Source organism: Mustela lutreola, chromosome 1, assembly GCF_030435805.1.
Source record: "Mustela lutreola isolate mMusLut2 chromosome 1, mMusLut2.pri, whole genome shotgun sequence".
Taxonomy (NCBI): Eukaryota; Metazoa; Chordata; class Mammalia; order Carnivora; family Mustelidae; genus Mustela; species Mustela lutreola.
Genome location: NC_081290.1, coordinates 281,530,803 through 281,547,027, shown reverse-complemented (window position 1 = coordinate 281,547,027; position 16,225 = coordinate 281,530,803). Strand labels below are relative to the sequence as shown.

Sequence of the window (16,225 nt, the reverse complement as noted above, 5' to 3'; positions counted from 1 at the left end):
TCCTGGAGGGTCTCCTGCAAATGCTACAAAATGTAGTTTCGCCCATCCTGCCCCTACCCCTTCCTCAAAGGTCAACACCCCCAGAACCTGCCAACTGAACTGTTCCATGACCTCCACCTTTGGTCATGACTGTCTGGACCAGGCGGCCCTCCTGAACCAGGTCTCATTCATCACGTGCTCCCTCCTGGGCTGGGAGTCTGAGTCACAGAGGTTCTAGTCCCTGCCGTGGTCGTTGTCCTGGGAAGGAGGGTGGGCTGACCCAGACGCCGGTGGGTCAGAGAAAGCCGGCTGCCGAGAAAGAACAAAGCGAAAGGCACTGAGAAAAGGAGAACCACAGACACGAGGGCCCAGATAAAAAGACTCGGTGAGACTATTCACATTGATTTTTTTTTTAAGATTTTATTTATTTATTCATATGAGAGAGAGAAAGATTACATTTCAACATGTAATCACAGGAAGGGGGAGTGGGAGACAGAGAAACAGGCTCCCCACTGAGCTGGGAGCCGGACGTGGGGCTCAATCCCAGGACCTGGAGATCATGACCTGAGCCTAAGGCAGACGCTTAACCATCTGAGCCACCCAGACGCCCCTCACAGTGTTTCCTAACGGAGTCCAGGCCCCAGGTCCTCCTCGGCCCTGGATATACTGAGCGCGAGAAAATATCCTGAATTCTCTGAATAGCTTTTGTTTTGTTTAAGCTAAACTCAAATGTTTCCAAACCAAACAATTCCAAAAGCAGCTCCTCTCCTTCTATCATCTCCTAAACACTGACGTTCCCCAGAATTCTTTCCTAAGACCCCTTTCCTAAGACCCCTTGCCAGGGATGTCCGGTGGAAATGGAATGCAAGCCACTTATGTGATTTGAAGTTCCTAGTAGCTCATTCTTAAAAAGAGGTAAAATTAATTTTAAGTGTGTGTATATATGATAATAATAATATATTTTATTTAGCCCCAGATATCCACATATTACCATTTCAACATGTAATCAATATAAAAGTTATCGATAAAGGTATTTTACAGCTTTCAGTTCATAGTAAGTCTTCAGAGTCTGGGGTGCGTTTTACCCTATTAGCACATCTCCGTTGGGACTGGCTGAGCTCTAGCCCTCAGCAGCAGGTCACGGCCACCAATCAGACAACTCAGACACACTCCAGGGCCGCGACCGCCAGCCGCAGAGTCCACTATTCTCAAATCTGTATTTAGATGTTTGGAAGAGAGCTTACTAAACAGGAGAGAGAGCATGTTACACCCCCCTGCTTCAACATTTCAGTGACTTCCCAGTGGGATGAAGTCTACATTCTTGTGACAAGGCCGGTCCCACTCAGAGCCCAACCCGCTCAGGCCCCAACCTGCCTCGACTGGCTTCAGTTTCAATACCTTCCCCCTCGCACCTGCCATGTAGCCTCATTCCACTCCTGTCAGTTCCCAGACTGCACCAGCCTCCCCCTACCCCCTGCCTTTAGTACCCGCCCAGCCCTTGAAGGCTCCCACCCAGCCCCCACTGCACTTGGCTGGGGCTCAGTGGGCCCCGGGGTGGCTTGGCTGGGGCTCAGCCTGAAGGGAGGAAAACTGGGCTCAGGTAGGAACACTAGCCCCGCCGCCGCACTCCCCCAACTTCCAGCCGTCCAGAATTCAGGGTGGCTCCCAGGATGTCCTGGCCGTAACCATTTCTGAGCTGTTTCAGGGTATTTATTGCAAAGACACGCAGGAAGGTGAAAAGAAGATGCCCGGGAAAGTGCTTCGCAGTCACGTGGTCAGGACACCTGGTGAACCAGGATGCCGGTCAGGATGCACATGGCCCATTCTTCTGGCCGTTCCCAAGTCCCCAGCTTGGATTCCACCTTTCCCATCTCTGCTGCTCCTCTAGAGCTCTGGCTCCTCCTGCTTTCCCTACTCCCTGCTCTCAGTCCCTGAACTCAGCCTCCAACTGGCTCAGGGACTTGTCATGCAATATGGAGCCCCTCTCTTGGGCAGAATCGTCACACTGAGCCACTGCATTGGTTACTCGCCTCCTGTCCAGGCTTTCCGTGGCAGTTTGGGATGAATTTCTAATTTCTGCACCATTCATTGGCCAGGGTAACCAGGCCATGAGACATACAATTCACAGTTTGGCTCCTTGTTCAGAGTGTTGCCATGTGCCTGGTGTCGGCACTTGGAGTTGCCTGATTCTCCCCGAGCCATTCATTTCAAACCCACACTTAGGACTTGTGATCTGAGCAAGAGCATTTCCTCTGACCTGCAAATCATTTATCTGAAAAACCTCACAAAACAACCAAAATCAAAATCGCATCTAGTGACACACTTTAAATCCCATTTAACAGAATAAAATTATATTAAAAAAAAAAAAAACTGGATGTCTCAGAAAATCTGAGATATGTGATGGCTGTTAACATGATAGAAAGAGCAATGGAATCAAGAGGGCTGAGATCTAGATGGGTCTGCTGTGTGATCAAGGACAAATCCCTCGCCTTCTCTGGGCCCTGGTCTCCTTATCTGTACAATGAGAAGTTTTCATGTGAGCAACAGCATTTGTCTCTGATGGTATGTGGTTCTGTGGCGCTTGGCCAATCAGAAGTCCCAGATTTGACCCCTTCTGGGTGAGCATGGCCAGAACTGAAGTCCACATTCCAGTCAGTCCAGGGAGTCCAACTCTGAGTGATTAATGACTCAGAATGTCCCTAAAGGATATTTCGCATTCTGCCAATCATTCGCCACAGGAGCACTTCCCTCCAGAAACCCTCCAGGAGCTGGGGGGCTGGTGGGAAGTCTCCTTGCTAGACAGATGATCCCAGGAGCCAACCACAATGGAGTCCCTGGAGTCTCCAGAGCCTTTTCCAGGCTCAGCTTGGCTTGGAGCTGGTCAGGCCCTAGGGAGGGAGTTCTTCTCAAAAGCAGGGTTGGGCGCATGCTCAAAAAGGGAAGGTGCTTGTAGGACCGCCATCTCTCCCACTGCCCTCAACACTCCTCCCACGCCCCCACGAGGGCACTAAGTCCTGGCAGGAGATTGGCCCCAGAGCCCCCAAGCTGTTTGTCCAGCTGTCTTCACATCCCCAGGCCACAAGGCTCTTATATACCTTGGCCTGGAGAACGTTGTCAGGCATCTGGACACCCACTGGGTCCCAGCCCAGAACCAACACTGGGTGGGGGGAGGGAGGCTGGGCTGAGTTACATCCCTCTCTGGGCCTCCCTATTCTTTTCTGTACATGAGACTGGATGAGCTCTAAGACGTCTTTAGCCGGGCATTGCTCACCTCTAAACCTGCAGGAAATAACCTGTCTTTGAAGTTAGACAAAATAGGTCTGAAGCAGTCTAAGACTTCACGTATCTCAGCGCATAGTAAACACCCTCCCAACTTCATCCACGAGATTGTAGCTTGCGTAAACTGTACAACAATAGCAGGGCATCCTGAGTCCTTACAGGAGAAGTCAGAAATAAAACTGCTTCCCCTCAACAATAAGACTTGGAGATTTATGCCTGGGAGAACTGAGAAATACCCCCTCTCTTCACGGGCCTTTGCATCAGCTAATTCGTATGGGGCTTGGATATGTCCCACAAAACTCCAGAACTCTAACCATCTATGCTGTTCAGACATATGCCAAAGAACCTGGTGAGGTGAGATGAACAGACAGCCCATAGAAGGCAGGAAAGAGGGAGGGACAGCCAGAGACCCCAGATGGAAATACCCCACAAAGAAGAGTCTGGCATGAGGGGCACCTGGGTGGCTCAGTGGGTTAAGCCGCTACCTTCGGCTCAGGTCATGATCTCAGGGTCCTGGGATGGAGCCCCGCATTGGGCTCTCTGCTCAGGAGGGAGCCTGCTTCTCTCTCTCTCTCTCCCTCTCTCTGTCTCTCTCTCTCTCTGCCTGCCTCTCTGTCTACTTGTGATCTCTCTCGGTCAAATAAGCAAATAAATCTTAAAAAAAAAAAAAAAAATGAAGAGTCTGGCATGAAACCTCAAATCAACAATTGAGTTAGAACATGGTAGAAGAGTGTTGGCCTGGACCCAGGAAGGTCAGGGTCCTGATTTGGCTCCTCCAATGGCAAAACTGGCTAGGTACGCCTGGGAAGGGCAAGGGTTGCCATGCTTCAGGGTCCAAGCTACTCTGCTGTAGTCCAGCAGAATGTGGAGGAAGAGGAGTTCTCCTCCTCACCTTGCAAACCTTTCCCCTACTCCAATAAGAGCATGTGCACTCTTGGAAGTATTTTGGTAGAAGTCATCTGTATGTCTGGAATATCCTTGGCCAAGCAGGTATGGGATTGATCATTATTCAAAATAAGTCTGAGACGTCTCTTAAGGTAATGTCTGGAGACATTTTTTGGTTGGATTTAGACCCACGTAAACTGACTCAGAGTCCACGTTTCCTATACCATGCACTATGCAAATTAAAAGCAAGAAGTTGTTGAGGTGTCTGTGTGGCTCAGTCAATTAAGCACCTTGATTTCAGCTCAGGTCTTGATCTCAGGGTTGTAAGTTCAAGCCCCTCACTGGGCTCTGCACTGGGTATGGGACCTACTTTAGAAAAAAAAAAAAAAATTAAATTCAATAAAAGCAAGAAGTAGCCACTGGCTCTATTGGCATTCCCAACCCATGATCCAGCCAATCAGAACTCACAGAAGCCCACCCAACCAGAACTCGGCACTGCCCTGATCTTGGGTGATCGGGCCTCAGCAGCCAAATCAATGGAGGAAAACAAGTGATTGTCTTTGAGTTGTGGCTGCAAATAAAATAAGTTCATGCTCAACTGAAAAAAGTTAAAACAAAAATTATGGACAGAGATAAGACACAGGGAAAATTTTGGAAACAGAAAAAGCCAGAAGGTAAAAAGCTGAGACCCTGAAAGGATCGATCTATATCATGTACAAATGTTGGTCTTAGGTCCTGCTCCTTCAAAAGTAGCCTCCGACCTCTTTAGTTACTTCCATCTGAACAAAGCTGTAGTCCTATGAGATATGAGCTGCCCCCAGGAGACCAGAGGCGGGGGTTGCCAATTTTAGCACATAAGAATACAGGATGCCCAGTTAAATCTGAATTTCAGACCAGTGAATGATTTTCTTTTAGCGTGTCCCGCGTAATATTAGGGATATACTTACACTACAATAAAATGTATTTGTTGATCTGACACTGAGAGTTCTGTATTTTCTCTGGCAACCCTTCTCAAAGACAGACTGCTTGGATCCTGTCCACTAAAAAGGACAGAATCCCTTCAAGAGGCCACCACACTTCCCAGAGCCCAGTCTTCTCAGTAAAAGGAAGACAGTAAGGTCCCACCTGGCTCCCCCTGCCCCCGGATGTCCGGACATGCCCTCTCAGTACATCCCCTCTCAGGACCCCCACTCCGGTCCACTCTCCTGCCCTTTATACCCACTTGGAGAATTTCCACTGACACAAGGACACTCAGAGGGTTAATCCTTCTGATACCAAGTCACACTTTAACTCATTCCCTCCAGGCCAAGGATTAAATCCTGCCCATGCAGGGGTCAGGGCTACGGCAGACCCTGAAAGCTGAGCACCCCACCCCCAAGTGAGGGGGGGCTCAAGGGAAAGGGAGGGACAGAAGACGGAGAGAGAGAAGGAAGGAGGGGCAGCCAGCCAGGCTCCTGTCCCCCCACAGAGCCAGCTCCGATTCGGCTCTAGGAACAACTCAGCTGCGGAGGCAACAGCTGCTTCTGTGCTCCAGCTAAGGACGGCAGGCTCAGGGACACCCAGACAGAAGTCCTCAGCCCCCAGCCGCTTGGCCGGCCCGGCCCCATGGCCTTCAACGACCTCCTGCAGCAGGTGGGGGGTGTCGGCCGCTTCCAGCAGATCCAGGTCACGCTGGTGGTCCTCCCCCTGCTCCTGATGGCCTCCCACAACACCCTGCAGAACTTCACCGCGGCCATCCCTACCCACCACTGCCGCCCGCCTGCCGACGCCAACCTCAGCCAGGACGGGGACCTGGAGGCCTGGCTGCCCCGGGACGGGCAGGGGCAGCTCGAGTCCTGCCTCCTCCTCACCGTCCCCCGACAGGGACCACCTTTTCCCAATGACACAGAGACCAACGGCACGGGGGCCACAGAGCCGTGCACCAATGGCTGGATCTATGACAACAGCACCTTCCCGTCCACCATCGTGACCGAGGTGAGGACACCTGGGCCCCCGGCTCCAGAGGCCAGCCAGACTTGCTTTCCCCTCTGAGACAGGCAGACAGATGCACACATACACACACACACACACACACACACACAGACTGTCCTAGATTCTCCAGAGGCCAAGATGGAAAAATGAAGAAAGGGACTCAAGATGGGGGCCTTTACAGAAAAGGGGGATGTTAGAGTCAAGAAAAGTCTCTCGGCTACCGGGACCCGGGAAGCAAACAGCAAAGAGAAATGTCAGGGGAAGAGGGTGGCATAGGTCTCAGAGGGCCAGCCCAAGGGAGGGGGAGGGGAGCCCCATGGCCCAGGCTCATCTCTGCCTGACCCTTGCCCCCTCTCCCCGCAGTGGGACCTCGTGTGCTCTAACAGGGCCTTACGCCAGCTGGCCCAGTCCTTGTACATGGTAGGGGTGCTTCTCGGAGCCATGGTGTTCGGCTACCTGGCAGACAGGTCAGTCCTGGGCAGAGCCACGGGGCCGGGCTGGGCCTGGGCCTCAGCTGGGTTCATGGGAACCAGGTGGGAAGTTGGCCTTGAACCCCTGGGGCTGGTCTGAGGACCTACAGGGCCAGCCTCAGGATACAGCGCAGGTCCTCAAAAGAACCCCCCAGCCCAGAGCCTCCCCCAGGGCAGGCACCCCTCTCCCCCACCCGTCCTGGCACGGTCAGCCCTCAGGATCCCTGCTGCTGTTCCCCCCTCCCCCACCCCAGGCTGGGCCGCCGCAAGTTGCTGATCTTGAACTACCTGCAGACGGCCGTGTCAGGAACCTGCGCAGCCTTCGCTCCCAACTTCCCCGTCTACTGTGCCTTCCGGCTCCTCTCCGGCATGTCGCTGGCTGGCATCGCTCTCAACTGCATGACACTGAGTGAGGGAGGCCGGGAGGGCAGGGCGGGCCCCTACCCACTCCTCTCTGACCCCCAACCCAGCAGCCTCTTTCCGGCTCCCTCTCCCAGCCAACCCCACCTGAGTCCCGCCTGCCCTGGTCTGGGCAGCCAACCTAACAGCCTTCTTCCCCTGACTCATACCATCCTGACCTGTCATTTAGGCATGCTTGCAAACTCCATTTTTAGGGCCAGGCCATTCCCATAAAGGACTGAAACTGACTGGGTACAAGAGGCATTAGGGAACCCTGAGGACTTTAGACAAAGGAGGGTCACAGCCCCATCCAGAGGGGCCACAACCACTCAGCTGCTCAAGCCAGAAGGGTCAGGGCTGTCAGATCTTACCCTCTTCTCTTTATTAATGTCAAATAGCCCAATTTTGTAATGTTGGAAATTAATTCCATGTTTTTAACATGGGGCAAGCCAGCATCATGTAGACCAAAGACACTTATGGCCTGAGCATGGTCTGTCCAGGAGCCATCAATGTGCATTCTTCGAGGAGGAACCTGAGACTGGGGAGAAGGGCAAGGATTTACCCAACGTCGTCCCTCAAGTCCAGGAGGGAATCTATGGATTGGGGGTCAGGGATGAACCAGGATGGTTCATCAGCTGCTCTGGCCACCGAATCGGCCCATGCTGAGGAAAGCCAGCACTGAGTGGTCAGAGAGGCTCCGAAGGGAAAAGGGACGCTCGCCAGGACAGTAGGTTGGGGAGCAGCAAGACAGAGTGGGGGAGTGGCGGGGACAATTCTTAGAGATTCCAAACCCATCTCCCCCTTCCTTCCTCCACCGAAAGTCCCCCACTTCCCCCGTCATGGCATGCATCCCCATTCGACGTGTCTTCCACTGAGCCCTCGGACAGATCAAAGTTTGGGTGGAGAGAGGGGTCTTTGCCCAGCCCAGGGGTGTCGACCTGCTGGGTAACCCGGTCAGCGGCACCACTCTGTTCTCACCTTCTTTCCAGATGTGGAGTGGATGCCCATCCACACGCGGGCTTGTGTGGGCACCCTGACTGGCTATGTCTACAGCCTGGGCCAGTTTCTCCTGGCCGGTGTGGCCTTGGCCGTGCCCCACTGGCGCCACCTGCAGCTCCTGGTCTCCGTGCCCTTTTTCGCCTTCTTCATCTACTCCTGGTGTGTGGGGCCCGGGGTGGGCAGGAGTGCCCAAGGGCTGCCCAGAGGGCTTCAAGGGACAAGACATCCCCCAGATCCCACAGCACACTCCAACACACAGAATCAGAGAAGGTCAAGGCCAGAAGGTCAAACCCAGCCCAGTGCCTCCGTGTGACAGATGGGAGAACTGAGGCTGTGGGAGGAAGGATTTACCCCCTCCCTCCCCACCCCAGGGATATTGTTCTTCAGCTCCCCCCTGGCTCTCCAACCTGCTTGTGTTGCTGCCTTTACCCAAGACCCCAAAGCTGAGCTTCTGAATTTGGGAATGGGTCATCACCAAGCTGGTCGCTGTCTTATGGTCCTAGAGAGGGGGATTTGGCAAAACCCCTGGGTTCCCAGCCTGAAATGCAATCCCACTGCAGACCCCTGGGAAGCCCACCCTTTGCCCCCAGCCCAGCCAAAGGGAACGGAAGCCATGTAGACACCTACCCCACCCTCCCGCTCCCAGGTTCTTCATCGAGTCAGCCCGCTGGTACTCCTCCTCCGGGAGGCTAGACCTCACCCTCAGGGCCCTGCAGAGAGTGGCCTGGATCAATGGGAAGCGAGAAGAGGGCACCAAGCTAAGTATGGAGGTGAGACCCCCCCAAGGCCTCCCATGACACCCCATGAGGATTCTACTCTCAAACCCCGAACCCAGGTCTCAGAGGGCTTCCCTGAGTAAGGGGTTAGGCTGGGAGGAGTTTCTGGAGGAGTCCAGGCCCTGAGCCCTGCCCATCCTGGCAGGTGCTCCGGGCCAGTCTGCAAAAGGAGCTGACCATGGGCAAAGGCCAGGCTTCCGCCTTGGAGTTGCTGCGCTGCCCCGCCCTTCGCCACCTCTTCCTCTGCCTCTCCATGCTGTGGTAGGCCCAGAGAGACCGAGCCATAGAGAGATAGACAGAGACAGACCAAGAGACAGGAGGCTGGTTGGGGAGAGAGTGGACGCAGTGGGTGGAAGAGGCCAGACAGAAGGGAGGAAAAGTCAGCGGACCTGCCATGAGGGGTTGTAATCCTCCACCAGGGACGATCGTGAAGAACCAGACGACCTCCCCTCAGTTCACTTCCGATCGCCACACTGGGCTTCGGTCTCTCCACCTTCTCCTTTTATCCACTCTGTGGCAATATGGAAACACCTCCTCAGGATTGGGATCAGCCCCAAAGTCAATAGAATTACATCTTGAAGGCAGAGACTAGTCTGGCTTGCAAAACATTTGGAGACTTTCCTGATCTTACCTGATCAGGGCCTGCCAGAAACACAAGCACGGGCAATAAGATGCCTAGAACTCATCTCCAAAAGGACACGTTGACCAAGGCTGGTATCAGCCAAAAATGTTCCTTTCTGGTTGCAACATTCCCCGTAATCCTTCTGATGTGCTTCCCTCCTGAGCCCATCACCAGAATAACGCCACAACAGTTAGGAAAAGCACATTCAACAATTCTACCAGTGAGTGTTTTGGTTCCAATTTGGGATTTACTCCAGGTTCTGGGTCCTATCCAATAACCTGAGCTTCATTCTGTGGGCTCTGGACAACGTAAGAAGCACAACCATCCCAGAACCAGGCCTAGGTCTGCAAAGCTTTGGCATTTCCTAACACCTTGACTCTAAAGATGTGCCTTGAAAATCCACCTGCCCTCAGCCCGGCATCAATAGATAAGATAAAGACCAAAACTAGATGAATTTTACATTCAACTAAGTGAAAAATCCCCTAATATATTGGGGGATACTAGTTATCAGAAGAGTGAGAAATTTGGGGTCTTGGAGGACTACCCTGCACTTAGACTAAATGCTTGAAGACAGATTAGCCAAGGCAAATTCTAGCTTCTGAAGCAGGGTCGCAGTGTAGCTCACCCCTATGTTGAATGAGCACCCCCACTTTTAACCCTTCCTAACCAACTCCATACCCCTCGTCCCTCCCCCACTAGGTTTGCCACTAGTTTTGCCTACTACGGGCTGGTCATGGACCTGCAGGGCTTTGGCGTGAACATCTACCTAATCCAGGTGATTTTTGGTGCTGTGGACCTGCCTGCCAAGCTGGTGGGCTTCCTTGTCATCAACTCTCTGGGCCGCCGGCCTGCCCAGATGGCCTCACTGCTGCTGGCAGGCATCTGCATCCTGGTCAATGGGGTGGTACCCCAGGGTGAGCACCCACGAGTACCTTGGTCCTTCATCCTTAACCCTATCCCCAGATTCTCGTGCCCCACTCCCAAACTCCCACTGACCCCTTCCTTTCTCTCCAGATCAGTCCATTGTCCGAACCTCCCTTGCTGTGCTGGGAAAAGGCTGCCTGGCTGCCTCCTTCAACTGCATCTTCCTCTATACTGGGGAGCTCTACCCCACAGTGATCCGGTGAGTAGGAGCCTTGTGGGAGAAGACTTCAGACAAGACATCCCCACACACATAGGTCAGACCCCAGAGCACACCGCCCAGCATGCGTAGCCCAAGGCCCCCTCTCGGCCCCCAACTGTGCAAGCTCAGTACACACTTCGTGGCTAACACAGATACACCTGCCCGCTAAGCCCTTACCTGATCCAAGGAAAAGATCTCAAAAGGAGTCACCAGCTGGGGCAGGGTAGAGAGCCAAGAAGACACATCTCAGAGGCAATTCATTGAGGTCCCCCACCCCGCATCCACCTTGATCTAAACCACAAGTTAGAAGCAGCCACCAAACCTAAATTTCATCTATAAGCTAAGTGTGTCTATAACCAAAGTATGTCTGAAACCAAAGACCAAACGGGAGAGTAATTTCTTTTCACAAAAGCCACATTTAATACTGCTTGTGCTTGGTGGTTGTACAGATAAACCCAGCATTGCTTTTTGAGTGCCAAAAGCGGGAGGGAGCATTTTTGCATTGAGAAACAAGAAACACGTGTCTATGTTAAAAAATGGGTCGCAAAATTCCCATGAGATGTCAAAGAATGGCCCGGCTTCCCTAGGGACGCAGCAGGGTCATGGCTGCTGTCCTGTGCCCTTAGAGGATTTAATGGGAAATAACAACAGTATAAAACACTACACACCAGGCATCGTCTTAAACTTTTTATAAGTATCAAGTCATTGAATCCTCATGATAAACCTTTAAGGTAGGTACCGTGACTATTTCCATTTTACCAATGAGAAAACTGAGCCACAGAAAGATCAAGTGACTTGCCCCATGTCACACAGCTTGTAAAGGAGGAAGCTTGGATTTGAACCCAAACCGTGTGTCTCCTGAGTCAAGGTTTTTAACCTCGGTTCCCTCAGAGAATGTTCTTAACATACTCTCAACATGCAGCTTCCGGGTCCTGTCCCCTGAGGATTCTAATCCAATAGGACTGTGTGGGTTGGGACAATTCTAACTCAAAATCCCCTAGGAGATCTGAGAACCACTGGCCTGACTTAACTGTCTCATTTGACAGCTCAGGAAACTGAGGGCCGGAGAGGAAAAGGGACTCTTCCTCTGGTCGCATGGCCAGTTAAGGCCAGAGGCAAAATTCAGTCTCCTGATTCTCTGGCCAGAGCCCTTCCCAGCCTGTTTTTGTGGTTTGTCTGTTTTTAATCTCCGGAACAAATGCCAAACTCACTTGCTATCAAAGGGGTTGGGGAGAAGGGCAGGGGTGGGGGGGGGGAGGCTTCAGCCTGAGCTGCCCTGACCCTGAATTCAGCTGGGACCTCAGCATTCACGCTAGGGCAGTGACTGACACCACCACACCTTGGGCCCCACAGGCAGACGGGCATGGGAATGGGCAGCACCATGGCCCGTGTGGGCAGCATCGTGAGCCCACTGGTGAGCATGACTGCTGAGCTCTACCCCTCCGTGCCTCTCTTCATCTACGGTGCGGTCCCCGTGGCCGCCAGCGCTGTCACTGCCCTCCTGCCAGAGACCCTGGGCCAGCCACTGCCAGACACGGTGCAGGACATGGAGAGCAGGTGGGAGCAGGGACTTACCCCGGTTCAGGCGCCCAGGCGGGGGTGGCACCGAGACTCAAACCCATTCAGGCCAGAGCTCTTTGTCCACTTCCCCAGTTGGCTGGGGTCTCCTTGAGTCCTTCCTGGGGGTCCTGGCCCCAGGGAGCAATAGATGGGGCAGAGAGAATGGTAGTTGGGCGCGGCTGAGTAGAGAGCCCCTTGGTAGCCCCCAGCTCCTAGCCCTGGCCTGGACGCTGCATACCCAGGACGCCGCTCTCCTGCCCTCCAGGAGAAGAGGAAAGCCAAGGCGGCAGGAACAAGAGCAGCAGAAGCAGATGGTCCCGCTCCAGGCCTCAGCACGAGAGAATGTACTCTGAGCACTGACACGGGGCCTCACAGAGCCCGAAAGGGAGTGAGGGTCCTGCAGGTCCTGAGCCACCCACTCCGGGAAGGGAAAGAGGGAAATGGCGGCCCAAGGCGGGTCAAGACTGTGGTTCAGGAAAGCACCTCCCAGGGGTCCCCGCCCTGAACAGACTCCACCAAGACCGCGTCATTAAAAGGTTTGTGTGCAACATCTCTTTTTATCTCTCTCGTCTCAAATATAATAGCCACTCCACATCAGCCAGCGGCCCAAAATTCATACAGTCCAGTCCCCTGCCCTCAACCCCCAGGACTTTATAAACCATCCCAGAGAACTGGACAAGAATTTTTTACCTGGACCCGCTCCCCCGCCCCTACTTCCCACCCTCTTCCCTCCCTCCTTTCTTCTCTACCCCATTCAAATATTTCTGTGAGTTTTAAATATCTTACGCTCCACCCCTCCCTATCAGACTGGAAACTGAGAAGTGTCTGAATAAAAGCAGCCAATCAGAGGCTTTGTCTCAGGCTCCTCCCCCCTCGCGAGGGCCAATGAGAAACTCCAGCGGCAAAGCGGGAGAACAAGCACCACAGAGGATATGACGTCAGGAGGCTGGCCCCAGCTCCCCTAGACTCCTGCAGAGTCCAAACTCAAAACCAGTTTGCTATTCCAGCTCCTCTGCTGGATGTTCAGCCCACTCGTTCCCCGAATCCTTCCCACCACCAGCCTCCGTGGATATTCTTTGCTGTTCTGCCTCCTCCAGGGCCCCGGGGCTAGTGGAGACAAGGGAGGAGGGAAAGGGGAGGGTGGAATCCAACCAGAGAGCGCCAGCACTGAGGGCTACTTTGGTGCCAGGCACTGTCCTAAGCACTTTGCATACACTGATTCGTTTAATCTTCCCAGTAACCTTCTAGAGATAAGTCCCATTGTCAGCCCCATCTTGCAGCCCAGAAAATCAAGGCACAGAGTGGTTAAGTCACTTGCCCAGATTCACCAAGTTCAGTAAATTGGGGAGTCGGGGTTTGAATGCAGACAATCTGGCTCCGGAATGCATGGACCTGACCCCTCTGCCCCGAGTTGTAAGGCTCTGAGACTTCGGCCTCTGGAACCCCCAAGGCCTGACTTCTTCTCCTCCCTCCTGGCCTGAAAAGAGAGAGAGAGAGTGAAGGGGGAAGAGAAAAAGAATCCTGGTAGGAACCATGTGAGAGGAGGGATGGAAGGCAGTTTACGGGTCACAGTCAGGAAGAGACAAGCATATCCTTCCGATCACTGGGTTAGCAAGGGAGATCATTGCAAGGAAGCCAGGGGGATGGAAAAGATAGCCTTATTAGCATCCATAAGTGGAGGAGTCAGGGCACTGGCCATGCCCTGCTGTAGCTGTGCTTGCTTGGTCACACTTGTCTCCTGGTACACTCCTCATTACTCTTTCCCCTGCAGCTGACTCAGCTCCCCAGCCCCTCATCCTTCATGGAAAGTCCACACCTCTGAGGCATACACATTGTCTTCCAGGTGGGACCCTAGGGCTCTAGCTGAATCAAGGCTACCTGGAGAGGATCGGGAGACCATGGCTCCCCTGAAAAAGCCACAAAGCCCTGGGACAGCTCACAGCAGCTCAGACAGCAGGATTTCCAGGGCAAAGTGGGCAGAGCTGAAATTATGATGACCCATCCCACCTCCTAGAACCTCTGGGGACTCGGTGTTTCCCTTGTGCATATACTCCCCATGTTCCCTAAGAATTTTTAGGCCATTGGAGGATCCAATAGATGCTCAAGGGCCACCAGCCCTCCCCATGCTGCTGTTTCTCTGGCAGCACTGACCTCATGACCTCATGGCTGTCAAGGGGCACCTAGAATGACATCCTCACCAGCCTTGAGCAGGGAGACAGGACCACGACTGGGAGGGAGGTCACCTGCTTCTAGCCCTGCTTCTGTAGATCTGGAGGCCTGGGGATCAATGATTTGCCCTGTCCCTGCCTCAAAACCCTGCCAGCAACACAGGCATGCTGTGACTCCTGGGGCTCTCTCATTTCCGTGTTTAGATCACCTGGTATCTGCTCCTGCCTCCACCAGAGACAGTCCCTGGCCTGCCCCTGCTGCACACACCCCCAACTGGCCCAACTACTGGTGTTGACTCAGATAGCTCACACCATCTGCACAGAACCCATTTCCCCAGCTCCTGGCCAGGAACTTCCTATGCTCACCCCATGCCCTTGACCAAAGGGAACCCTCTTTCCTCCCATTTTAAAGTCACCAGCAAGTGACTTCTGACTATCTCCCCCAAGGAGCCATCTGCAGAACACTGGCTCGCATCCCATCCTTTCACACTGGCTCTGAGCCTGAGGTTTTTTGGTTTTGTTTTGTTTTGTTTTTAAGATTTTATTTATTTATTTGACAGAGAGAGAGAGAGATCACAAGTAGACAGAGAGGCTGGCGGGGGTGTGGGGCAGGGAGCAGGCTCCCTGCTGAGAAAAGAGCTTGATGTGGGGCTCAATCCCAGGACCCTGAGATCATGACCTGAGCCGAAGGGAGAGGCTTAACCCACTGAGCCACCTGGGTGCCCTGAGCCTGAGTTTTGATACCGTCATGCTTTGCTCCAGAGGTTTCAGATGCTCTACCCAGTTTTAACCACAAAGTCCTATCCTCAGCCAGGATTGGTAGGTGGCATTTGTGGCCACCCTCAGTTTCTCTACCTATGGCTCTGAGCACATCCTGGCTAGGATGGCACACTCAGGAGGTTTCTCAAATGCCTGGCCCTGGTAGAGTGCTCACCAGAAGTCACCTCCCTTCCTGAGCTCTGCTGTTGTATCCCAGAACCCACCTCCACAATGCAGGCTTTAGTCCACACCAAGCCCCTTCACTAGGCTCTTCCCTCCTTTCCCAAGAGTTTTCATGACCCCTTAGAGAATGGATGTCCAATCAGTTCAGCTTTCATATCACATGGAGGCTGAATAATGGGTACCTCCAAAGAAGTCCACAGTCTCATACCTGGAACCTGTGAATATATTAACTTACATGGTAAAACGGACTTTGCAGATGAGATTAAGCTAGGGATCTTGAGGTGGGAAGATTATCCTGGATATTCTAAGTTGGCCTCTTGTGAATAGAGGAGAGAAGCAGGAGACCAGAGTAGGTAATCAGAGATGTGACAACAGAAACCAGAGTTTGGAGTGGTACAAGAAGGAACAAAAAGCCAAGAAACACAAGCTGAAAAAGGCAAGGAAATGGCTTCACCTCTGATGCCTCCAGAAGAAACAAATTCCCACCAACACATTGATTTTAGACTTCTGACCTCTAGAACTATAAGAAAATTGATTTGTGCTGTGTTAAGCCACTAAGTTTGGGACAATTTGATGCAACAGCAGTCGGGAACTAATGTATATCCCTTATTCTCAAACTCCTATAGGGGTGTCAAACTGGCCCATAGGGGTTTTGTTTCTCCATGCTCTATTTTTTGGTGGGGATAGGGTTTTACTGTCTAGATCGCCATAGACCTCACCACTCCATATTGTCTTATACCTGATCAGATTCACACATCTATGTTATCTTATGGTGCTTACAGCCATAAAGTTTGGAACTCCTAAATTACTCTCTGTTAAACTCCCAACTTACCTTCATATGTATTTAAAAAATTGTGTGATAAGAAGCAAAAGAAAAGCTCTGGATGGAACCCACTTCCTCCATTGTTCCTTTTCTCTCAAGAAAACCATCTAATGATGTTCTCTGAGATGTGACTGTCTCCACATGCTCATGTTGTAGTCATAGAACTGTGGCTGACTCTATTGCAAAAAGCTGGAGTTGTAAGCCAGATGAAATTGAGCCTCAGTCTCCC

General features: G+C 52.7%; 1 protein-coding gene across 2 annotated transcripts; it reads left to right on the top strand.

Moving 5' to 3' along the window:
• Positions 1–5,470: 5,470 nt before the first annotated feature.
• Positions 5,471–12,611, top strand: SLC22A6 (solute carrier family 22 member 6). 2 transcript variants are annotated; one of them, XM_059144989.1, is made up of 10 exons: positions 5,471–6,117; positions 6,478–6,581; positions 6,839–6,993; positions 7,973–8,141; positions 8,629–8,752; positions 8,904–9,019; positions 10,080–10,294; positions 10,395–10,503; positions 11,857–12,060; positions 12,266–12,611. In XM_059144989.1, the coding sequence occupies exons 1-10, from the start codon at positions 5,749–5,751 to the stop codon at positions 12,414–12,416; spliced, it is 1,716 nt and encodes a 571-aa protein (XP_059000972.1). In that variant the 5' UTR covers positions 5,471–5,748; the 3' UTR covers positions 12,417–12,611. The 2 variants fall into 2 exon arrangements, with proteins under 2 accessions (XP_059000972.1, XP_059000977.1); XM_059144994.1 differs by having other exon boundaries at positions 5,473–6,117; positions 12,329–12,611.
• The last annotated feature ends 3,614 nt before the right edge of the window (positions 12,612–16,225 follow it).